Source organism: Diadema antillarum, unplaced genomic scaffold, assembly GCF_040938485.1.
Source record: "Diadema antillarum isolate AM-2024a unplaced genomic scaffold, OU_Dant_1.0 scf00000100, whole genome shotgun sequence".
NCBI classification, from domain to species: domain Eukaryota; kingdom Metazoa; phylum Echinodermata; class Echinoidea; order Diadematoida; family Diadematidae; genus Diadema; species Diadema antillarum.
Window position 1 is genome coordinate 848423 of NW_027270989.1, and position 24476 is coordinate 872898.

General features: G+C 37.8%; 1 protein-coding gene across 1 annotated transcript in view; it reads left to right on the forward strand.

Annotated features, from left to right (window-relative positions):
- LOC139718824 (CD109 antigen-like) overlaps nucleotides 1-24476 on the forward strand; it is an 81597-nt gene that overhangs the window by 14606 nt on the left and 42515 nt on the right. Inside the window, exons 4-7 of the mRNA XM_071630289.1 lie at nucleotides 16088-16244; nucleotides 18344-18414; nucleotides 21077-21205; nucleotides 23513-23552. Of these exons, the coding sequence (XP_071486390.1) occupies nucleotides 16088-16244; nucleotides 18344-18414; nucleotides 21077-21205; nucleotides 23513-23552 (397 nt within the window). The remainder of the gene's footprint in view (nucleotides 1-16087; nucleotides 16245-18343; nucleotides 18415-21076; nucleotides 21206-23512; nucleotides 23553-24476) is intronic.

Here is a 24476-nt window from a genome sequence, read left to right on the forward strand (position 1 = left end):
TCATTTGGGGAGTCCCTCGTTGCGAACAATAGGAAAGGGATGCCCTTATCCCAATCCTCGGGATACTCCTCACAGAACGCCCTAATCATTGTCTTTAGGGTCTGGTGGTAGCGCTCCAACGCACCTTGGGACTGGGGATGATAAGCTGACGACTTCAGCTGCTTCACACCCAAACGATACATCACCTCTTGAAATATGCCTGACATGAAATTTGACCCTTGGTCAGACTGCACTTCCTTGGGCAACCCATACCTAGTGAAAAACTGCACTAGAGCATCTACCACAGTCTTAGCAGTGATATTTCGCAATGGGATAGCCTCTGGAAACCGTGTAGACATATCCATGATTGTCAAGAGGTACTTATGACCCGACCTAGTCCTAGGCAAAGGTCCAACACAGTCATCTAGAACCCGACTGAATGGTTCTTCAAACGCAGGTATCGGAATCAATGGCGCCGGCTTCACCGAATGCTGTGGTTTACCAGCCACCTGGCATGTGTGACAAGTCTTGCAAAACTCAGCCACATCCACATTCAACCCTGGCCAATAGAAATGCCTCATGATCCGATCCTTTGTCTTTCTGACGCCTAAATGGCCGCCAACAGGTAACTCGTGAGCAATCCTCAAGATCTCACCGCGGTAACAGGGAGGGACAACAACTTGACGGACCACCGTCCAATCCTCATCAGCTGGCCTATGGGGAGGTCTCCACTTCCTCATCAAAATGCCATCTTTGACATAATAGCACTCAGGGACCTTTTCAGCCTCAGCCTCAGAACACGCCGTCTGAGACAAGCCTTTCAACTCAGAGTCTGCCTGCTGTGCTTCAACCAAGGAAGACTTGCTAAACAGCCCATCACTGTTAGCCTCGGAGCCTAATACAGCAACCCCATCATTCAAATCCTTGAAAAAGGTTTCTGCCAACCAAACACCGGAATTCTCCTCCACATCAACAGAATCCGCATCATCTTGAACAGCTCTACGAGCCTGAGACCTAGTCACAACACAATCTGGGAAAATCCCAGGAAACTCCTCCTGCAACTGCTCAGTTTCAGCAACCACCACTGGTTTCTCCGAAACAACTGGAGACGCAACCACTTTGTCCCCAGCCAAGTCATTCCCCAACAGGAAATCAATCCCTGCCATGGGCAACTCAGGAACAACTCCAACAGTAACAGGACCAGAAACTAGGTCACACTTCAAATCCACTCTATACAGTGGCACTGACATATAACTGCCATCAACAGTCTGAATCAAGACTTTTGCATTCACTGCACTATCTGGGGGAAAAGTCATACCACCATCCACCATTAATGACTGAGAGGCCCCCGTATCCCGCAGGATGACCACTGGCTTACCTGCCTCACCAGAGGTACATGGGGTCACCTCACCATCAAACAAAAAGCTACGATAGCTCTCATCCACCTGCTTCAGCCTATCTTTGAATTTGGGAGACTGACTTTCAATGGCCTGTGTTTCACTGAACGGGACACTATTCTCGGGTAGGACATTTTTTGACATGACAAATCCCACCTCCTTCGTTGCACCGTTTTGCAACTTCCAACACTGTGACTTTACGTGCCCTTTCTTGTTACAGTGAAAACATTTGATGACATTTGCACTTGTACCGGACCCTTTGTCAGATTGAGGCTTTGGTACCGACAACATTCCTGAACCAGCATTCCGTTGGTTGCTCGACTGATTTTTGTCTCTCTTATTTCCAGAGAAATTCCTGAAAGGTGGTCTGTTCTCATTTCTATGGATGAGCTCATACTCATCAGCCATAAAGGCTGCTTTATGCAAACTTGTCACTTTGTGATCTTCCAGATGCAACCTCACACTGAAAGCAACACTCTTTTTGAATTCTTCCAAGAGAACAACCTCACGTAGGTTTTCAAAATCCTGATCCACCTTCAGGGATCTGTACCACCTATCAAACGTCATTTCTTTTTCACGAGCAAACTCAACATGTGTCTGGCCTGGTCTGCGGTACGAATTTCTGAACTTGTGTCTGTACGCCTCTGGCACCAACTCATAAGCATTCAACACTGCTTTCTTGACTGTAGCATAGTCACGTGATTGCTCTTCAGAGAGAGATGAGTACACATCAGCTGCTTTGCCGACAAACACACTTTGAAGGAGCATGGGCCAAAATTCCTGTGGCCATTTCAAACTGTTAGCCACCTTCTCAAATGACACAAAGTATGCATCAACTCTGTTTTCTTCAAACTTTGGCACCAATCGAATGTTCTTGGCCAAATCAAATTCAGGGGGAGCCCTTTCACGATTTTCAACAATCTGTGCATGAGCCAATTCTATCTCACGCAATTTCATTTGATGCTCCATTTCAAGTTTCTGCATTTCCATTTCTATTTCTCTAGCCCTTTCCCTTTCCTTCATTTCTAATCTCATCTTCTCTTTCTCCAGTTCTAATTTAGCAAGCTCAAGCCTTGTTTGATCAGACATTTGAGCTTGATCTGAAGTGTGAATTTCTTCTTTGAGCTCCATGTGACCAACTACTAAGTCAAGAATCTCTGCCTTTCTTGCACCTTGTGGAACATCTACATTCAAATGCTGTGCAATAGCAGTCAAATCACATTTGCGTAACCTTTGCAAGTCTTTGAGGGACAAATCTGTCCTCTGAACAAATGCCTGAACATCCATTGTACTGATTGACATTGTCACAATGTATTATGCACAATATACACTTATACAACTAACTCAACCGGTATTTTGTCTGTACCAATATTCTGGATTCCGGAACGTTCCAAATTCTAAGTTTTGGCTTAAAATTCAATTCCCGGACACAAGCCCCCAATTTTGTTACGACCAAAATCACTCCGAAAATGATCGCACAAAAGAAACAATCAACTGATGTTCAGGCGGTTTATTAACAGTGATATTGTGGGTACAGACTGGTAATCGGCGTCATATCAGTACAACAATGATCAATAGAAACAATTACAAATCGATAGTGGACTCACTTACACGTATTAAATAATCCTTTGAAAGTGTCCAAATACGATGTTCGATGCACAAACGAATGATCCGCGATGCACCGATGAATGATTCCTCTGACGTAACTCCAGAGGTACAGGTTACGATAGTCCACGGTATAGATCCGGGGTAAAATCCACGATATACGTCCACGGCGAAACGTGCAGAGTCCAAATGTTGTGACGACCACGTCCAGTTGATGCGTTGAATGATGATTCACTTAATATTGTCCAGCTAGGAATCCAGCCCGTCACAGCTTTGCCGTAGCAATGTCCGTTGACATTAAAATATGGAGTCCAATGAAGGCACATTAATTCTCTGCAGGCAAAATGTCTCCCAGGCCAAGTATCTCCACAAACATAACAGGTCAGCAGGTAACACAGGACTGACTATAACAAGTCGCTTCAGAGCCAGAAGTGACGTAACTCTCAGAGCAGAGGTGTTGGGTACTCTGCCTACTGCAGAATTTCTCTGGCTTATATACTATCCATTCACCCCCTTCTAGCACATTCTATAACTCTCTCCAACCTACTAGCCAGTCCAAGTTCCAGGAAACCTGGATGACTCACTGCCTAACTATGTACAAAACATCATTACCAAGAATAACTACCAATCACATTGGGCTACAGGGACAGTGCCTCACTCAGCCAAACATGTAAGCACTTCCCAGAACTTTCTGGAAATGGGTGAAATCATTCTAGATTGAGTGAGCTATAATGTTTTTCTTATTCCATGCATGTACTGTATAGCTACATTGTATACCACCTAGAAAATTCTCCACTGATCTGGTCAGCCTGTATGTACTATATGTATACCACATAGAATGTTCTCCATTAATCTGGTCCACCTGTGTACATACACATTCAAACAACCATGCATGCAGTACATTATTCATGTACATAACTATTAGTGTGTACATTTGTGACACTGTCCACTTAATTCTGCTGTGAAACAGACAACATAATTTGTATTCCTGTCAGAGATTAGGATGTTAGGATGTTGCATGGGCAGCTTGGTTTCAATGTAAAATATAATGGTATAAACAGATCATGTCCTGTTTTTGTTCTCCTGATAACTTGTTTTTATAAGTGGTAATTATTCTAAACTCAAATGGCCGTAATAGCACCAGGTTGTACATGTTAGTATTTTATACAATTTATACCAATTACCTGGTAGCTGGTGGTCTTTTGATCTGTTATGAGCCACTGCCATGGTAAATTAAAGCTTCCTGGAACAGTTTGTGTCAAAATAGTAAACCAGATTTAATCCTTGTTGGTATGTCATTACCAAATGTATTTTAAACAGATGATGCCAGTTAATATCATTTCCTATCGCAATGCTTGCCCTATGTACATGTGTATGAAATATTAGTTGTATTGATGGTGATCAAATTTGATGGGAATGTGGTCTATTGGTCATGTGTTGGTTGCGGATGAGCCTTAGTGCCTGATTACAACTTTATGGACTTGGATTACTTCACTTCTACTTTCTACGGAAATAAATGCAGCATTATTCTCACCAGTGAACTCTCAAGAGCCATTTTTTAAATATCCCATGGTTTTGAAGTGGAATCATGCAAGGTCTCCAGGACACAGACTTTTGATATGAGATGCACCTTGTGCATATAATGTACACTCACATATCTTTTCCACAGTGAGATTTAGGCAGTACCAAAATCACTCTATGATCCACATTTCATTGTGGACTTGGTTATTTCCCTATTTATTTGTAGAAGTTATTTAATAGTCTCACATTATGAATATACTTGTCTTAGCTTTTCTCTATACTGTATCCTTGTTAGCATCTGTCTTTCATTCATTTCTGTTACTTTTCTTGTTTGAAGATCAGATTATAATAAATTGAGTTGATCAACGAAGGAACACAAGAGCAAATCAACTTCTTTTCCATCTTCCATTTATCTCTCTCTCTCTTTCTGATTCATTCTTTCTTAAAAGGTATCTCACACAATCACTACACTCTAGCTGTGAGCTTTAAAGGGATGGTACAGTATTGGTGGAGATGAGAATTGGGCTTTTAACTTTTTGCGAGATACCAAGAAAACACTTATGATATAGTACAGAGCATACCATTTTAAGAGGAATTCAAAGTTTATTTGATGAAAATTGGGTTTGGAATGACTGAAACATCAAAAAACAAAGTAAAATTTGTTATTCATTCTGTATATTAATGATATATGTAATGTGTCTGATCGTTTAAAGTTTATTTTATATGCAGATGACACCAGTGTGTTCATGTCCAATTCTGATATACAAATATTACAGGAACAATTTGCAAGTGAATTAAAAAAGCTAGTTTATTGGTTAGATATAAATAAGCTTGTTCTTAATATAAATAAAACAAATTTTATGTTATTTTCAAACAAAAAAGTACACAATGATTTTGTTTATATTAAAATCAATGATGTTTTTATTAAACGTGTTCCATATGTTAAGTTTTTAGGTGTAATAATTGATGAAAAATTGTCTTGGAACCAGCACACTGATGTTGTCTGCAACAAACTTGCAAAAAATATTGGTTTATTGTATAGATTTTATTCGTATCCAAAAGAAGTTTTATTATTATTGTATAATTCTCTAATTCTGCCTTATTTGAATTATTGTATACAAATCTGGGCAAACTGTAGTGAACAAAATATGTTGAGGCTTTTAAAATTACAAAAGAAAGCAATCAGAATTGTATCTCATAGCGATTACCGTGCTCATACAATGCCAATATTTGATCGTCTGAAAATTCTTAATATTTATAATATGTATATATATCAAAGTGCAATATTTATGTTTTCATGTTCTCATAATATGCTTCCTGGAGTATTAACTAATTACTTTAAGCTCAATAGCCAGGTGCATACATGTATAACAAGAAACTTTTTTAATTATCACTTGCCATTTGTAAGATTAAGCTCGTATCAAAAGTCAATATTTTATAATGGACCGAAAATATGGAATGAGTTACCAGAGGAAATAAAGTCAAGTCAGACTTTTACGATTTTTAAAACCCATCTTAAGCAGTATTTAAGTGACAGACAATCTTTAGAATAAATGTAACATAAAAAATATTTTTGATAAGACTATACATATACTTTTGTTTAATGTGTTTGTGTGTCTATGTTTTGTTTTGTTTTTGTTTTTGTTTTTGTTTTTGTTTTGTTTTGTTGTTTTTTTTTGTGCTGCTGTTTGTAACTTTGTAATATATATGATATTCGTTTGGTACATGTTAAAGGACTTGGCTTCATATAAGGCACCGCCTTCCTGTCAAGTTCCTAATGCTTCATGATTTCTTATGTTGACGTTTATATTTTGTATCCGTTGCAGTCATATCAGTTATTTTATACAAATTTGACGACATGAATTTAAATGTAATGTATTTGTACTTATATGTAGTGTATTTTCTCTGTTTGTTTGTATGGTTTTTATGGAGTATTGAATAAATAAATCCAAATCCAAATCCAAATCCAAAACAAAGCGATCGTAATAAAGTGTGGGTCCCACACTTTATTAGAATCGCTCTTTTTTGGATATCTCAGCCATTTCAAAACCAATTTTCATCAAATAAACGTTGAATTCCTCATAGAATTACACACTCTTTCATATTTCATAAGAGGTTTCTCATTATCTCACCAAAAAAAAAAAAAAATGTTAGAAACCTGAAATAAGGTCTCAACCAAAACTGTACGATCCCTTTAAACTGTTCACATTTGTGAAACACTGTTTCTTTCCTTTTGTAATTAACTAAAGTGATTATTACAAAAGGCCGCTTTGAGCTGTTTAATACTCATTATTTTCATGAAAAAAAAAATGTTCTGGACAATGTAATAGAGTGATTAATTTGCCCGGAGGCACTTCTCATGAAAGCAAACAATTTGCAGCATACAATATTGCAATTTAATCAAGAAGATCAAAATTGTACATGAGAGATGATCTGCATCGCTCATCCAAGGCAAATGGATAGTGCTGTGCATGAGCAATTCATTTTAGAATAAAACAGACAAAGGAATTCACAGAACACTTTTAGTTTCCACTTCATTTCCCATCAGTTGTTTGTGCTAAAAATGATCTTGATGATCAATGTTGACAAAATTAGTAGTGATAATGATAGTGACAATTGTGTATTAAAGTGATATCTGATGCTATTCTTGATCTTATTTCTATTCTTATTCTCATAAATTGTATTCTTGAGTCTTCAAATTTGGTATTTTAAGCTTGCACATGTATTGCCATCATACCAGAAATGACTTAAAAGTTAAATGAACTAATGTGGCAGGCTTTCCAACCATGAATAGCTATAAATTTTACTTTGTTAATACCTACCACACAAACTCCCCATATTGGCTCTAAATTGGGGTTCGACCTTAGTGGTGGCCTAGTGGCCCAGGGCCACTATAAAAAAATTGTCAGGCCACCAAACTTTCCTAAAACATATCTCTTGGTGGCCCGATCAGCAACTAAGATAAAAAACAAATTGCTTTGTTTCCTTTTATTTCAGGCCGTTAGATTTCATTTTCAGGCCACCAAAATTTCAAATTTGCAGGTTTAAACGGGTCCACCTTGGAAAAATGTTAGTGTAGAGCCCTGCATATTTGTATTATATATTATGCATCCACACTACGATGCAATTCATCCCTACCTGTTTTGTGCTGATCTATTATTTTCCTGTTTAGCCTTGCTGGTGATATTAATACAATGAATAAACTAAACATTTTTGAGCTAAGGATCTCTGTAACATTTGAATATTAGCATACCAGGCAGTAGATGATGGCCTTTTAATAGTCTTCCTCAGTAGATACTCAAAGTACTTCAATTAGCAACCTTCCTCCTGTATTTCAGCATAATTATTCATCAGTTCTAAAATGTGTAGTACTACAACGCTGTAGCCCCCGGTATAAGATTTCTGCTGTATAAATTAACACCATATATGCATCATTACGAAACATAAATTGCATTTGTTCCAAAATGCAATGATCATAACACATGCCTTTAAAGGAATTTGCATTTGCTACAACCAATAACACTTGGATTCAATGCTATACAGTATTGCATTAAATGCCAGTGGCAATTCACAAAAATGGCATGCCGTGAACAAGGCAGTCTACTCCAATTTGCGAAAATTTCATGCTGCTAATATTTCTGGTTTTACAGTACATTGTACAAATTTGCGTCTTCAATAACTGCTGCAAAAATGTGACTTGTAACTTTAATTCTCCTTTTTTTGTGTAGAGATGATTCAGAAACAAGATAGAGCATGTGTTGCCTAATTTTAGGCATACAAGTAAATGTGTAAGGACACTTCTTGCTTGGCATGGGCAAAGTAAATTATGACTGTGGAGAGCGTGGAATCTAAAGAACAAAAAGAAAAAAAAATGATTGAGGAGCTTTCTCTCTTGCCTGGCTTGTAAGCAACCATTTCAAAATTATCTCTCTAACATTACATTTCAGAACAAATCCCATTTTTGTTTTGATGGGTGGCTGTGTGCTTTGTTTGTTTGTTTGTTTTCTTTATTGCATTCTCATAACACAGTGGATCTTAGATGATGACAAGTCTTTTTATTTAGAGGACAAGTTCACCATTTATGTGTGGATTGAGTGAATGCAGCAATATCAGTAGAACACATCAGTGGCTTTTATTCAAAGAAAATCAGACAATCCGTTCAAAAGTTAACAATTTGCTATCTGCAATTGCTGTATGAGTAGACTTACAATTTGTAGTGTTACATGCGTAGATTGATGTACACACTTTGTAATGTAAAGAAATATGAAAAAATTCAATGTACATGTACATAGATGCACATTTTATTTTAACTTTTCATACATAATAAAAGAGCACCTGACTTGCCTCTTTCAGAAGGCAAGGGGAATACTTACAGTCAGCTAGTAACAAGTTGAGGGATTGCGTACCTTGAAAAAAAACCACACACAGCAATAATTTTTTATTATTCTCTTTATACTTTCTTTATGTTGTTCTATGCAAAATAGTACAATTGTAGTCTTCCGAAAGTCTTATCCGAAACCTTAATAATTCATAACTTTTGGACGGATCGATTGTCCAATTTTCCTCAAACTTCAACAGATGTTTTTTACTATTATTGCTGCATTCACTCAATCCACACACTTAATCAAGGTAAACTTGTCCTTTAAACTGAATTATTGTAAGACCCTCATCTTGAGATACCTTTGTACTTTTAGTTGTCGGACCAGTACATTGTACAATTGTGTAGGTATGATTGACAACTACAAGTGTACAGCATGAGTGTGCCGATGGTTTGGATCAGTTGCATTCTTGGCTAGAAAGATGTAATGTACACATGTATGTGTGACAAGAAACAGCAGAGTACCATCAACAAATATTATTGAAGAAAAAAAGAAAAAGGTTGATTGTGGATTTTTCAACATCGGTGTTCCTGCGTGGTATCGTTTGCACTTTACCTGCAGTGGAATCTGCCTTGTATATCACATTATTTTTGTGTAGTGTGGCTTGATTTGTTATGATACAGATGGCAGAGAAATGTGTATTATACATCAGAATTATTTGGTTATTTTGTGGATAGCTTGAGGTTCTTAGGCGGTAGATGCAGTGGCCTTGCACTCATAGTGTATTTTTTTTCCCCTTGCTCTGTATTGACATTTAAAAGCTGGAGAGTGCCTGACAGCGAACTTCATACACTTGTATGATATGATCAAAGTTCATTGCAAGAGTACAAACTTGTACACCTTGTACACGTGGGACCATTTGACATGTAGAGCTTGATGCAGTGATATTTGTGTCTCTGAAGACTATGCAAATAGTTCAATGCCTGTACATTTTGCATACTGTATGGCGTATATTTATGTCTATCACTGAAGTATATTGAATACTTAGAAATCTAGATTGCATTCATTAGTTCAATACTTAAAGGACAAGTCCACCTTCATATACATAAGGATTGAGAGAATGCAGCAATATTAGTAGAACACATCAGTGAAAGTTTGAGGAAAATTGGACAATCTGTTCAAAAATTTTAAGTATCTGCGCAGTCACTGCTGGAAGAGAAGACTACTACAGTGTATGATGTCACATGCGTACAACTAAAGGAAAATAAAAAGAGAATTTCACAAAACTTTACTTTTTGAATAAAGTGCACATTTCTTTGACTTGCTACTGACGTACATGTTAAGGGTAATATTATTCCCCCTGCCTTCTGAAAGAGAGAAGTCGAGTGTTCTGTTGTTATGCGAGAAAAATGGAAATATGTTGAATTTTCTATATTCTTTCTTTATATCGTTGTACTCATATGACATCACAAACTATAGTAGTCTTTTCATCCAGCCGTGACTGAGCAGAAACCTCAAAATTCATAACTTTTTGTTATGCGAGAAAAATGGAATATGTTGAATTTTCTATATTCTTTCTTTATATCGTTGTACTCATATGACATCACAAGCTATAGTAGTCTTTTCATCCAGCCGTGACTGAGCAGAAACCTTAAAATTCATAACTTTTTAACGGATTGTCCGATTTTGCTCAAACTCTCACTGACGTGTTCTACAATTATTGCTGCATTCACTCAACCCACATGTCTATGAAGGTGAACTTGTCCTTTAATAGAAATCCAAATTGCATCCTTTCCCCAAGAATTGCCCAGTTGAGAATATCAAACCAATGAATGCTATCTGGATTTCTAAGTATTCAATATATTTCAGTGATAGCCATAAATCTACAATAGGTGTTTTCACATCAGCCCGATAAAAATCCAAGCTCGAGATATTTTTCGCGATCACGGATTAGTGCGCTATTTCATTTCCTATTCACATCAGCCCGAAGAGAATTAGCCCGAATTTTTTTCGAGCTAATTCAATAGCTGAGCATGCCCAGACAGCATTGGTAGACTTGTGCCCCTTCAAAGAATTATGTGCGATTTGTGTGCAGGTTGCCTTAATCACACACGCTGGGCATGATGGGATGCATCGCGCTAATTTCTTGAGGCGATTTCACATTAACAAATAGCGTGCTAGTTCGCAAATCATCCCGCTATTTTGGAAATTTCCCGTGTTGGACTCGAGAAATTTTCTTGATCAGAGCGATAAAATTAGTGCGCTAATTTGTATTCACATTATCAAATAGCGCGCTATTTCGTGATTGGGTTAATTTCCCAAGTCAGAAAATAGCGCGCTATTACGAAACATCGGGCTGATGTGAAAACACCTAATGTACCCTTAGAAATCCAGATTGCATTCTTTACTTACTAGTTCAGGCCCATAACTAGGGGGGGGGGGGAAATGGGGGGTTCTGCACGGGGGGGGGGTTCAGGGGGTTCTGCAGAACCCCCCATTCCCCCAACCCCCCCCCCCCCCCCCCCGCCCCGTTTGCCCGCAACCCTAAAAATAAAAGAAATTAACAAAAAATTAGTCACGGAACCCTGCGAAATATATAACATTTGTGTGTTGGTAGATGTCTGTGCTGGGGGGAAAAGGGAAACTTGTATTAAAGCAAGTTCTTTGAAGTAGTTTTGCCTTTGCACTTTTACTGAGCAGGCTTCAGATAGTCTTTATTACAACTAAACCTTTAGGTGCTGATGATAGTGACTCCTAAGGAAATGAAAATTGCTCCCTTCATATGACTGTAAAAGTAGAAATTTTCGCAGTGTTGAAATTTTGCTCATTTCCTGCAACCAGAAACTAGCGTGAAAATAAAAGCATGCATATATTTTTGCTTGCCTTAAGCCTATGTTCCAGTAGTTGGTGTCTCGGAATTAAAAACACATGAAACTCTTCTTACCCTGCCGAGCACAACAAATTAGTCCTGTTAAATTATCCACGTTTACAGTATTAAGGTTACTTGATGCAAGCCTGAGGAACTATTAAAGAGAGATGTAGGAAAGTGTTTTAGAACACAAGCTATAAATTATACAACCAACACATATCTTTCTCTACATCTCTTGTTTAAAGGCATAATTTACCATTGCAGAAGAAAAAAACCCTTTAGGGATAGAAATAACCAATGTAAAAATTTGGATCCATATAGTCTATGTTAAGTATTGTTGAATACACAAAATGTGAACATTTTAGTTATAATAAAATGTTTCCAGACTAAACCATCTACAGTTACGGTTTCATGAGAAAAATACTGATATCTCCTTATATTTTAGGCCTTATTGCAAAAAATTTATATGGTAGGATGTTTTGTGATACAACAGACATACACATATGGTATGCACCAAATGTGATATCTGGAACATCTTTTAAATCACTGCTCCCAAAGGTAAAAAGGACCTTTAAAGAGTAATCATTCCCTTGCTTTCAAACTGCAAATCACTGAAGTCAGAACATCCTGTTATTACAGGATCACTTATGTCATCACAAGTTCTGACAGATGTTCATTGTGCAGGTGCACTATGCCAATATAAGGGGCTGTCACTTTGTTTAACCCATATGGAAGATATACAGTACACTTCCATTTTTAAATACCCCCAAGTCATCAAAACAGGAATGGAGAAGAAATTGTAATAAAGACAGCCTTGCTTTTCATCTACCTTCCTGTTTTGGACCAATGATACTTTCAAATTGATGAGGCAGGAAGGCATTTCAATGCATGTGTTTACTTATCCCAACTCATTCTTTTTTTTTCTTTCATGTTTTTCTTTATTTTGCATTGTTGCCCATTTGATCAAGTTGGAATGAAAATTACCTGTTAAATATTATTCTTATGGAAGGAAGGATTTTGTGACTTTCTTTTATTTATTTATTTTTTTTTTTGGGGGGGGGAGGGAGATAGGGGTCAGTCTTATTTCCTTTGAAACTAAAATGAAAACAATTTAGATATTTGCGTACTTCTTGACATTTTAGATAAAGGTCTAAAAAACTGTGTATAGAGGTCAACTGTATGCAAGTTACAGGTTTATTTCAGGGAGATGGGATATAAGATGCTTGTAATGTGGGAGTGTGGAACAAGTAAAGCTGTAGGCCACTGCTGATGCATATATATGCAATAGCATGCCTCTCCAAATTAGGCTTTTCACACAAGACAGGTACTGTGTGCGTACATGTACTGTATATGCCATATATTTTGCGAGTCTATAATTTCCATGAATCGGGAATTCCCGATAATTTCACGAGTGGTTAAATTTGCGATATTGGAGTCCTGTACCAAACGGAGAAGTGTACATGCGTATGTCACATTCACATCGGGATCAGAGCCAATATTTTCACATGTCTTTAATTTTGCGAATAGCACCTGACTCACAAAATTCGCGAAGATAAAAACCTCGCAAAATATTCGGCGTACACAGTAACACTGCTCCCCTGGATGCTTTTGCCGTGAGACCGATGAACTCGCTAATGTTGGATGTGATATGAGCTATGGTACAGATTTTGTGATAATTAAGAGCTGCCCTCGTCATTTGTCGTAGAATTTTAAGTATTTTGAACATATGTATTTCAGATCAGTGAGTAATTATCATATCATTTGTCCACAAGTTTAAACTTTATAGCTAGATCCAAGAGGGAGAAATCTAAGTGACTTAAAATCTGTAGTGAAACTTTGGGTATTTTGTCCTATTTTTCACATTTCCTACTTTGACTTTCAGATTTTCAGGTAATTTTGACACTTCTCAACTCTTGCTCTTCCCAACAATTGAACTTTGGCTGCTGTTGAAATAATTTAATATCCAGAGAGCAAATCACAATTTCCTTGGACCATATTTCAGTTTTATTAAAATATGCAAGTTGTCTTGCATTTATTATTTAATGCCTAAAAGATTGTAAAATCTAAGAGCAAGTTCTGGTGCGCTGCTGTCTGACTGCATAGAATACTAATACTGAAGCGGAGTTTCAGTGAACTTCTCTGCGGAATGCATAATTAGTGTTTCCAGTAAAGCATGGATTATGCAGAGCTTTAACCAAAAATCACTGATTTGTGACGTGGTGTACATTACATGAAAGCACAAAACAAATAGTGTAATACATTACTACACAACACCATCTTAGTCATGTTTATTACCAACTAATGAGAGGGCATGACATGGGGGCGTTTCACACTAGCAAAAGAGCATGCTATTAATCACATTCCTGAGATAAATTTGTAAATTAGCAATGTACCGTAAAAGTGCATATTTATGTGTGATTAATTTTTTGTGCTTGATCAGATTAAGAGAATTTCACACGATCGTGATTCTTTGCAATTGGGACATTAATTGCTGGAACATATGGCAAGCAAAAATAATTGTCTGTCTTTATTTTTGCACTAGCTTCTGGTTGTGCAAAATGTGCTAAAAATTCCAAACTGCAAAACTTTCCACTGTTTTTTGAGAAGTTTTGAGAAGTTTTGAGATTTAAGGATATTTCACATCTGAAATTTAGTTCTTTTGCTGACTACTATGGGTTACTAAAGATATTTCATATGACACCTGTAGTTCATCATTCAGCTCTTGTCAATGTGCAAACTTGCAAGAGTTGTGTCTGTATCAGGTACAGAGTTATGTATGTGTGCACTGTGGTAGCACTGACTGTGATATAAGTTGTTTCTTTTCATGAAGGTTCAAGTTTCACAAATTTTAATAGCGAATCACTGTTGGACTGGGTCACAAATTTAACAATATGTGAAAATATATCAAACTGACAGACATTAGTGTACTTATGATAGCATGTCGATGTCAAAATCACAAAAGCAATAACATGTAGCGAAAATCAATATCTGACCTCATTCGCAAATATATCTGTACACCAAAAGTAACTGCTTTGCAGTTAAGGGACAAACTACCTTCCTCGTCAATTGCTTTGGCTGCAAATGTGTACTCAGGATCAAGCAAAACTGATTCAGAAATTGCCTCTGAATAGTGCCTAATCACAAGTTATATTAATGCTAATTGTAGATTCATTGTATGTCAAGGAGGAACCTACACTATTTAGGCTTCATTTAGACTTTAATACAAAAAACAAAATCTGGTGTTCAACATGGCTAAAATACCAATCTGAAAGAGCTCATGATGTCAGCGTGTGGGCGGCTGGGGGAATTTGTCATCACCCATGCTTTCTGTTGGCCATCGTCCAAACTTTCTACCTATTATTCAGCAGAGCAAAGTGCTGTACATGTAGAGCTATCAGCGACCTGTGTACAGACTCTTTTTTCTGTATGCATCTTTCAATCATGTTTCAACAGTCATTTAGCCTTCGCTGGCGGTAACCCACTAAAATCCCTATGCTGATGGACATACTGTACCAGTTACCTGGCTTGTGTGATGTACACTGTACACCCTTACTGCACTATATGGTCTTTTTAAGAACTAGTGTTACCAACTACCAGAGCTGATCTTTTTTTTTTTTTTATTTAAAAGTCAAGCTTTCATCAGCTGTTGACCCAAATACAAACATGTACAACTGTACCAGTGGTATACCCATGTAAAATCAGTGGCTGCTAGTTTGGCATGTACACCTAGACTTGTTCTATGTATACTTGATGTACAATTTTGTAGGACCTATGGTCTAAACATTTGAGAGAGAAGGCTATTGCAAAGTGAGAAGAAAGTTTTTACGTGATTAAAACCATAGTGCAGTCTTGGGAAGCCATTATATGAACCTGAGTTTGTGCTTTCTATTTTTTATTGTGCAAAGGGTGTTCATATTTTGTTGTCATTGTTTAAGGTCATGCAGATATTTTTACAAGAAAGGCTGTGACAAAAAGAATGCACAGTTATTATTTGGGAAATAATCCCCCAATGCAAACTGTAATGTACCAATTATATACACTACAATAACATAGACAATTGCACTGTAATAGAATACACAAAATATGTACAGCTGTATGTGTCTGTATAGTATGACATGTGTATATTTGTCTACATGTTTGTATGTATATGTATTTAAGGTGGGTAGGTACATTCTATGTGCGACTACCAGTATATTCTTAAAACAAAAGTATTTTTCCAATGTTCAAATATTCGCATCTTGCATTTAAGGTGTGTACACACTCAAAATGAAAGGTATCATGCTTCCATATAATGCTTAATTACAAGGATGAAAATGTGTTCGCAGTCACCACATTTACAACAGACAGTTACTGACATTAGTAATGATTAATTTGTGTTGTGCATAATTCTTCTACAGATTCCCACAGATTCGGTGCCAGGAGAGGACTACAAGCTTACCGTAGTCGGCTCCGGTGGTCTGACCATAAACGAGACCAAACGCATCTTCTTCGACGTGGAGCACTTCTCCATCTTCGTGCAGAGCGACAAGGCTATTTACAAGCCGGGGCAGACAGGTTTGTCGAGGTCACTCGTGATTTAAAGGGATGGTATAGTTGTGGTTGAGACAGAACTTTAGGTTTCCAACTTTTCTTTGTGAGATAGTGAGAAACCTCTTACAAAATATGAAAGAGCATACCATTCTAAGAGGAATTCAAAGTTTGTTTTCTGGAAATAGGTTTTGAAGTGGCTGAAATATCCAAACAAAGTGAAGGTGGAACCGACCTTTTACTGTAGAACGAGAAATGTTCGCGTGCATTTTAATTTCGCGAATTTCGCGAGCGCCAAGATTTGCGAAATTAAAATGCATGCAAAGTTTCTTATCTACACTATATGCATTGAACGAAAGAGGCAATTTGTGAAAATTCCTTGCCACGAAAAAGGCCGTCGGCTCCAATTCGCGAAAATTTCGTGCCGCGAATATATCATGTTTTACAGTATTAGGATCACGTTGTTTTGCTTTGTTTTTGGATATCTCAGCCATTAAAAAAACTATGAATCCCTGTTCAAATGGTATGTTCTTTAACATTTCATTCAGTGGTTTCTAAGTATCTCAGAAAAGGTTGAAAGCTGAATCAGGCCTTACCTCAACCAATACTATATCATCCCTTTTAAAAGCTAGTTACTGTCAATCAAAGTATGTGTAGATCATGTACATAATGTATGCTAGTTTCCATCTATCTAGCAAGCAAACTTTGTCTTTGAAGGATCCACTTGCTGTCATAGGCGGAACCATCCAGCGACACCGCTGAAGAGAGAAACTGAAATTGAAGTTGTTTCAACCATTTTCAACACACTCACAAAATTCAGATATTCATCTTTTGGACATTCGGAACGTGGCAGATGTCTAAAGCGTGGGTTTATGCAACAGCACCCCCTTGAATCCTAGGTCCATGTACCTTTATGGGGGACTCCACCCCATGCTCAAGTTATTAACTTTGATTCAGAGTTCAGTGAGACTATTAAAGTTGAAGAAATGTAAACATTAGTGAGGAATGGATTGTTGCATAAGGATTGGGGGAAAAAATCAAACAAAACAAACAATGCACAATTAAAACACTGAATATTTTTTCCATGTGATTCCTCTGACTTTCTCTGAATTTTTATGATGCCTTTTGTGGCCAAGGGATTATACTGATGACACAGTGAACGTGAAAAAATTGCTGTGTCACAATGAGAAATCAAATGTTGGGATTAAAGGGACTGTACAGTACTGGCTGAGGTAGGGATTCATGTTTTGAACATTCTTAAGTGAGATAATGAAAACCTCTTATGAAATATGAAAGAGCATGTAATTTTAAGAAGGATTCAACGTTTATTTGATGAAAATTGGTTTTCAAACTGCTGAATTATCCAAAAAAGTGCTAATAATAAAAGGCGACGTGCCACAACTTTATTAGGATCTCTTTGTTTCACCTTGTTTTTGGATATCGCAGCCATTTCAAAACCGATTTTCATCGAATAAACTTTTGATACCCCTTAGAACTGCATTCCCCCTTACATCTCATAGAGTGGTTTCGGAATATCTCGCAAAATGTTAAAAGCTAAATCTACACCTCGACCAGAACTGTACACACCCTTTAAGTTATCAGCTGGGTCATCATTTCTACGAAATTGGAAGCCAAACTTTTTTCTTTTTTTTTGATAACCTGGATAAAACATGCATCCCCATCCTTCACTGTGATGTGTAAAGTGACGGTATAGTTTTGGCTGAAAAGGGGATTCAGGTTTTAATTCTTTGAGAAGATTAGAAACCACTTGCACACCTTGCAGGCTTTAATGACATCAACTGTCTGTAACTTGGTCCAGTCAGGTTGTTTGCTTGCCTGCACTCATTCTTGTCCCACACCTGCTCAATGCGGCGAGAGAGAACTAATAGTTAACCCCCCTCTTGACTTACCAGCTCAAAATGCCATGTTGATATTTACAAACAAATTTCTGTTGGTGATGAGAGTGTTAATGCTTTGCAGGAGACAAAACGTTTAATAATATGATGATTCTGTATCTCTCCATAGTTTTTGACACCAGTCATATATTTTTGTTATGTTGTATTATGCTGTGGAATGGCGGCTGCCCTTCAGTAACAAAGTTTGATCTCTCCCTGGCTGCTTTTCAGTGCGCTTCCGAGTGATGGCCATCTACCCTAACCTTCGACCCTACATTGGGCCCTTCAGTGTCACCGTTCTGGTAAGGAGGGGAATCCTGAAACTCAATCTTTTCATTCTCTTTGATCCTGCTTGTTTGAGTACCCATCATTTTTGTGGATATTTTTGCTGCAAAGGCTATCACCTTGTTATCATTGACTTTGCTTCTCTGAATTACACGTTTCATCTCCCATTGAGAAAGATCAAATAAAGCTGGTTAAATTTGATAAAGTTCTGCAAAAGCAGAAAGAAATCTGCAAAATGCTGCAAATTTGAAAGAGAAATGGACACTGTGTTAAAATCTTCTTAGATGTGTAGCCAAGTTGAGATTCTGATAAGTTAGCAATTCAGTAGCTTTGTGAAATTCTTAAAGTGACGCCCACACAATTGTCTTAACGTCACATGGCTCAAATGAAAAGTTGAAATGAGTATACAGCGCCAGGTAATAGTAATTTGTGGGCTCTGATTGGAAACCAAATTTGTAGCCTGTTTTAGAAGTATGACCTTGTGTATGCAGACAACCTCCTATGTAAGTGCACCAACCCTTCTGTTAGAAAGCATGTGGTTCAACAATGTATAAATGCCCTGTGTGGGAGCAAATTTGGCCTTGTTCATGGAAAAACTGCCAGTTGAGACGCGCCAGATTACACGGCTTAGATTATTGTTTGTAGGATCATTGTGGCCGACTTAATCCTGTGCGTGCACGGAAGATTAGAATTATCAAAATGGTATTAGGCGCAGGTTCAGCGATCAAGAGAAATCAGTTGCAGTATTACATACCACAGTACTCGCATGCACATTACTTTTCTCTGCTCTGAAACTGCTGAGTAATGCTTGATAACGTTGATATTAATCCTTCAATGTCAATGCTTAATGTCTGGCACATTTTCTCACACTTTTTCCAGCTCTCTCTCCCCCCCCCCCCCCCCCCCCCCCCCCCCCCCCCCCCCCCCCCCCCCCCTCTCTCTCTCTCTCTCTTTGCTTCTACCATCTGTCTGTCTCCCTCTCTCTGCATTTCTATTATATTGTTATTAACATGTGTACTGGTGCATGCCTGCGACATATTCATTGTGTCATAGTTGGCAAAAAGAACAAAAAAAGTTTGTTGTTATAAGGTGTACTTCAAGTGACGGCAAACTAAAGATCTAAAAAGGGAAATTTCAATTATTAGCTTCCATTGTTCAATCAATCATTTTTTTCCCCTGTAATTGCCAGGAAAGTCTTTATATTTCCAGACTCAGGTTCACTGTGTTTATTATGCCTCTGTGAGTTCATTCTCTTGTGCGAAATATTTCAGCATAACATAGCAGAGGCTAAACTTCTGTTGAACTCATTACGTGTGAGAATTTGCTACCTATAGCAGAGTGAGGATCATTGGACTGCCTATTAAAAATTGCCTTGAACTCAAAATGAGAAGGTGTTACCGCTTTGTTGCCATTTCCACCCCCTCCTCGGAATTGTACAACCTGTCACACTTGGTAAGAGCAAAGAGGTAGGAGGTGAGCTGGCCAAGTACCTCCTTGAAATACAGAATGGTACTGAAGCTGTTTTGAGAATTTTTTATTTTTTTTTTAATGGTGGGACTTTTTGTTCGAAATGGATCACACCTTTTCCCACCCACACGTTGATATCAAAGATATATGCCATTGTCTTCAGGTCCCTGGCAGGTTCTGTTATGAAGGTTTATTTTTTTTTTTTTTTTTGGGGGGGGGGGGTGGGAGGGGGTTGGTCAGCAGTAGGGAACAAATTAATAATACATCAACCTGGACTGAGTCTGAGATGCTGTGTTTACAAGTAATTTTCTCTGACAATACATTTTGTATATGAACTTCTCAAAACAGCTTTAGTGCCATTCTATATTTCAAGGAGGTACTTGGCAAGCTCACCTCGTACCTCTTTGCTCTTACCAAGTGTAACATGAATTATAGGAGTTGGTTTCCAAGTAGGCCTTTACAGCTGTAGTTCATCCTGTAATACAGTTTGATATGTAACTGACCCCAACTTCAATTGGTATGGTAGAGTGAGAAACATGATATTTCTTTCACATCCCCTTGTCCGTAGAATGCATGATGCGTGTTGTAGTCACCAAAGTCTAATTTGTTTCATCAAGTTTACGAACAAAGCATGACACTGTCCATTATCCTTCATTGCTTTGCAAATGAGTTGTATTCCTCATCCAAATGCGAACGAAAACTCTCAAAGAGACACTCTCACTGAGAACAAAAAGCAGACTAACATGTTTTGACATTAAGCTGTCGATCAGAATTTGTCTTGTACCAAATCAATAAATGGTTGATTTTGTTTAACCCACCAAACAGTATCATTCAAGTGTCGTGGTAGCATTTTGATCATTCTTCATAGAACCAAGCCAAAGTGCAATGGGTCACCATTATCATTAGTTTAAAAAGTCAACTTAAAGTTTATGGTTAAAGTTCGAATGAAAGAAAGTTAGAAATGATTTTTTTTTTTTTTGAAAACCTGGAAAGCAATATGATAAAAAAATCAAACAATAACAAGTCTGCAGTCTATGTCAAATGCTATCTGTAGATTAGTAATGGAAAGTAGCAGGGAGTGCAAGATGGTGCTTCTGCATTGTTTTGATAAATGCATTAATTATTGAAAAAAAAATTGAAGGAGGAAGGTTGTGATTAAAAGGTGATATTTCAGTTCATTGATATCATGTTATTTTTTTGTTTATTTGGCAGGATGCCAACAATAACGTCATCCAGCAGTGGTTGGACCGCAACCCCAACAGCAACGGTATCATTTCTGAGGAGATGGTGATGTCAGACTTCCCTGTCCTTGGCGACTGGATCATCAAGGCAGAGGCAGAGGTGAGAAGATTGGAGGGGTGGGGGGGACATACTCATTTATATACTTTGACCTGCTCTGTAAGGGTCAATATTTAAGTACTGTATACTCTGGTTTTTTTTTTCGCGTACAGATATTTTCGCGACTGAGGAGGTCATAGACATTTTTGTGAATTGATGCCAATGCTAACGTAAATGTGCTATCACCCAAGCGCATCAAGACATTTTCATGTGTCGTTAAATTCGCGATCCAGCTGTGATTTGTGAAATTCACGAAAATCATCCTGGTTACTGATTGGTAGTATGTAGACCACTGGTGCTAAGCTTGAATGAACATTGCAGTGGTTGCTAGGAGCATATCTTCTATTTTCAAGAGGTGAAAACTATCTTACCTCCCCTTGATCATGATTGTGTCAGAAGGAAAACTTTGAAGGCGGTTTTCTTGAAAGGTTGGTTTCCTAGACCACTCGACATGCTCTCATAAAATCATTGATACATGTATCTCTGCAACCGAGTTTTTTTACTAGTCATGTTATATATAAAATTGAAGCAGAAGAGTACAGGAATAATGTAATGTCATTTTACAGAAAATCAACCTCGCCTGACTTTCAGATCCTTTTGTTGCAGCGGGTGACATATGAATTTTTATAAATACAAAACAATATATACCTCTATATACTTTAAACATCTGTATAGAATATGCTGACTAAATACCTCATTATACCCCCGCCAAACGAAGTTTGAAGGGGGTATATAGGAATCAGCGGACGGGCGGTCGGGCGGTCGGGCGGTCGGGCGGTCGGGCGGTCGGTCCGTTGCAAATCTTGCGTCGCGAACTACTTCCTCAGTTTTCAACCGATTCCCATAAAACTTGGCACAGATGTGTGCCTTGGGTTGTAGATGTGCAAGACGTGTTGTTTGACAGTACCCAAAAGTACGTTGCCATGGTAACGGCATATTATGGGCAAAAATGGGTACAAATCTTGCGTCGCGAACTCCTCCCACAGTTTTTGATCAATTTTTATGAAATTAGGTACAGATGTTCATCTGAATATGTTAATGTGCAAGACACATATTTCCGCAGTGGCAAAAAGTGCGTTGCCATGGTAACGGCATGTTATTGGTAAAATATAGGGCAAAATGCATCATGGCAAAACTGCTTCATCAGTGTTCTTCCAATTCTCATGGAATTCATATTGAATGTTTGTCTTAGGATATAGGTCAGCATGACACATTTCTTGACAGTGACAAAAAGTATGTTGCCATGGTAACAGCTCACATATTATGAGCCAAAATGATGGAAAATTTTGTGTTGCAAACTACTTCCTCAGTTTTTGCCCAATTTCCATGAAACTTGGTACAGATGTGTGCCTTTGGTTGTAGATGTGCAAGACGCATTTTTTGACAGTACCCGAAAGTACGTTGCCATGGTAACGGCATATTAATGGCAGAAGATCAAGGAAAGATCTTGCGGATTTAACTACTTCCTCAGTTTTTTGACCAAAGCTTATGAAATGTGGCACACACCTTGATCTTGGTGGGAAGATGTGGAAGACATATTTTTCGGTCGTGTCGGAAGCTGCGTTGCCATGGTAACGGCATATAAATGGCAGAAGATCAAGGAAAGATCTTGCGGATTGAACTACTTCCTCTGTATTCGACTGAAGCTCATGAAATGTGGCACACACATTGGTCTTGGTGGGAAGATGTACAAGACATATTTTTTGGACATGTCGGAAGCTGCGTTGCCATGGTAACGACATATTAATGGTGGAAGATCAAGGAAAGATCTTGTGGATTGAACTACTTCCTCAGTTTTTGACAAAAGCTTATGAAATGTGGCACACACAATAGTCTTGGTGGGAAGATGTGCAAGACATATTTTTTGGACGTGTCGGAAGCTGCGTTGCCATGGTAACGGCATTTAAATGGCAGAAGATCAAGGAAAGATCATTCCTTGGGTAAGACTGTCGTCACGGGGCGGGGGTATTAATCACCTTAAGTGATATTTCTAGTTGAACTTGAATTCAATTCATGTATTTCATTTCCAAAGTTCCAAATTATCAAGATCAATGCTAAATGTGCAAAAAATGTTTGTTCCATGGTAACACTCACTGATTATTAGTCTTCACTGATACTCGGAGAGATTTCACCACAGTAGATATTTCTTTAATAGCCAAAGGTGGTTACACCCCTTTGTTCATGAAACTCAGCAACACTGTGAAGGGACATTGATGATAGTAGTGTAGTTCCATAATTGGTATTGGAGATAATAAAATAAATATGGTTTATTTGCTCTAAATGCCTGGTATAATCTTATTCATTTTTCAGGGTCAAGTGTATGAGTACACCTTCTCCATCGAAGAATATGGTAAGTCCTGCTCTCAAGTCAAACTAACCAATGCCAAAGTACAAGTTCAATTCCTCCTCTTGTGCTAGAGTGATTCATGATCATTGGCCGGAATTCACAAAGGCAGTTTAAGTCTAGTCTGTGTGGATCATCATATTTTGATGGCATAAATGCAAAGGACATATCATGTACACCAAGAGACATCCAGTAATGAATGCATGCTGACACGTGCATGTGAAAAACACAATGTGTATGCCTATTGCTCAGCTGTGTAAGTCCGCAGACTAAATTCAAACCACAAATTTTATATCAACTACCGTTGTGAATTTTGACCTTAGTTCCTGATTTGAAAAAGAAAGGACCGTAAAAGCAGCAGACTAAGATGTAAAATGACTTTAGTCAAGAACCCACTCACTCCATCTTTTGACTCATCAAGTCCCAGAAAACATATTTCTTGTGTTCTGGTGTCAAATCTTTGTACTGTGATAATTGCTCTTTAATGTTGGTATTTCAGATTGTTAATAGTAGGATAGAAATGTATGCTCTTTTAGTTGAGCTTAGTGGTATGCACGTCTGACTGTTTGTTTCATTTGCATCATTTTTGAAAAAAGCTAAATTCAATTCTAAAGCGTCCAATTACATAATCTTTAAACTGATTATAAAATTGGCAACACATATTTGAAGATTAAGGTTCCCTTTTCTCTCTTAGATTGGCAATTTTGTGCAAATGTCACTATGTTATTGTGCAAATAAAATTAATTTAACCACTTCAATCTAATCCTTCTCCAGGGTAAGATATTCGTTGAAATTTTATGCTGCCAATTTGATGATGAACAGATGATAATTCCTGTGACAGAATTCCCCTAAAAGTTAATGGGTTAAATGAAAATAGTCACCTCTGAGAGCAGTTTCAAAACAGGTGTGTGTATTGTTTGATGGGAATTT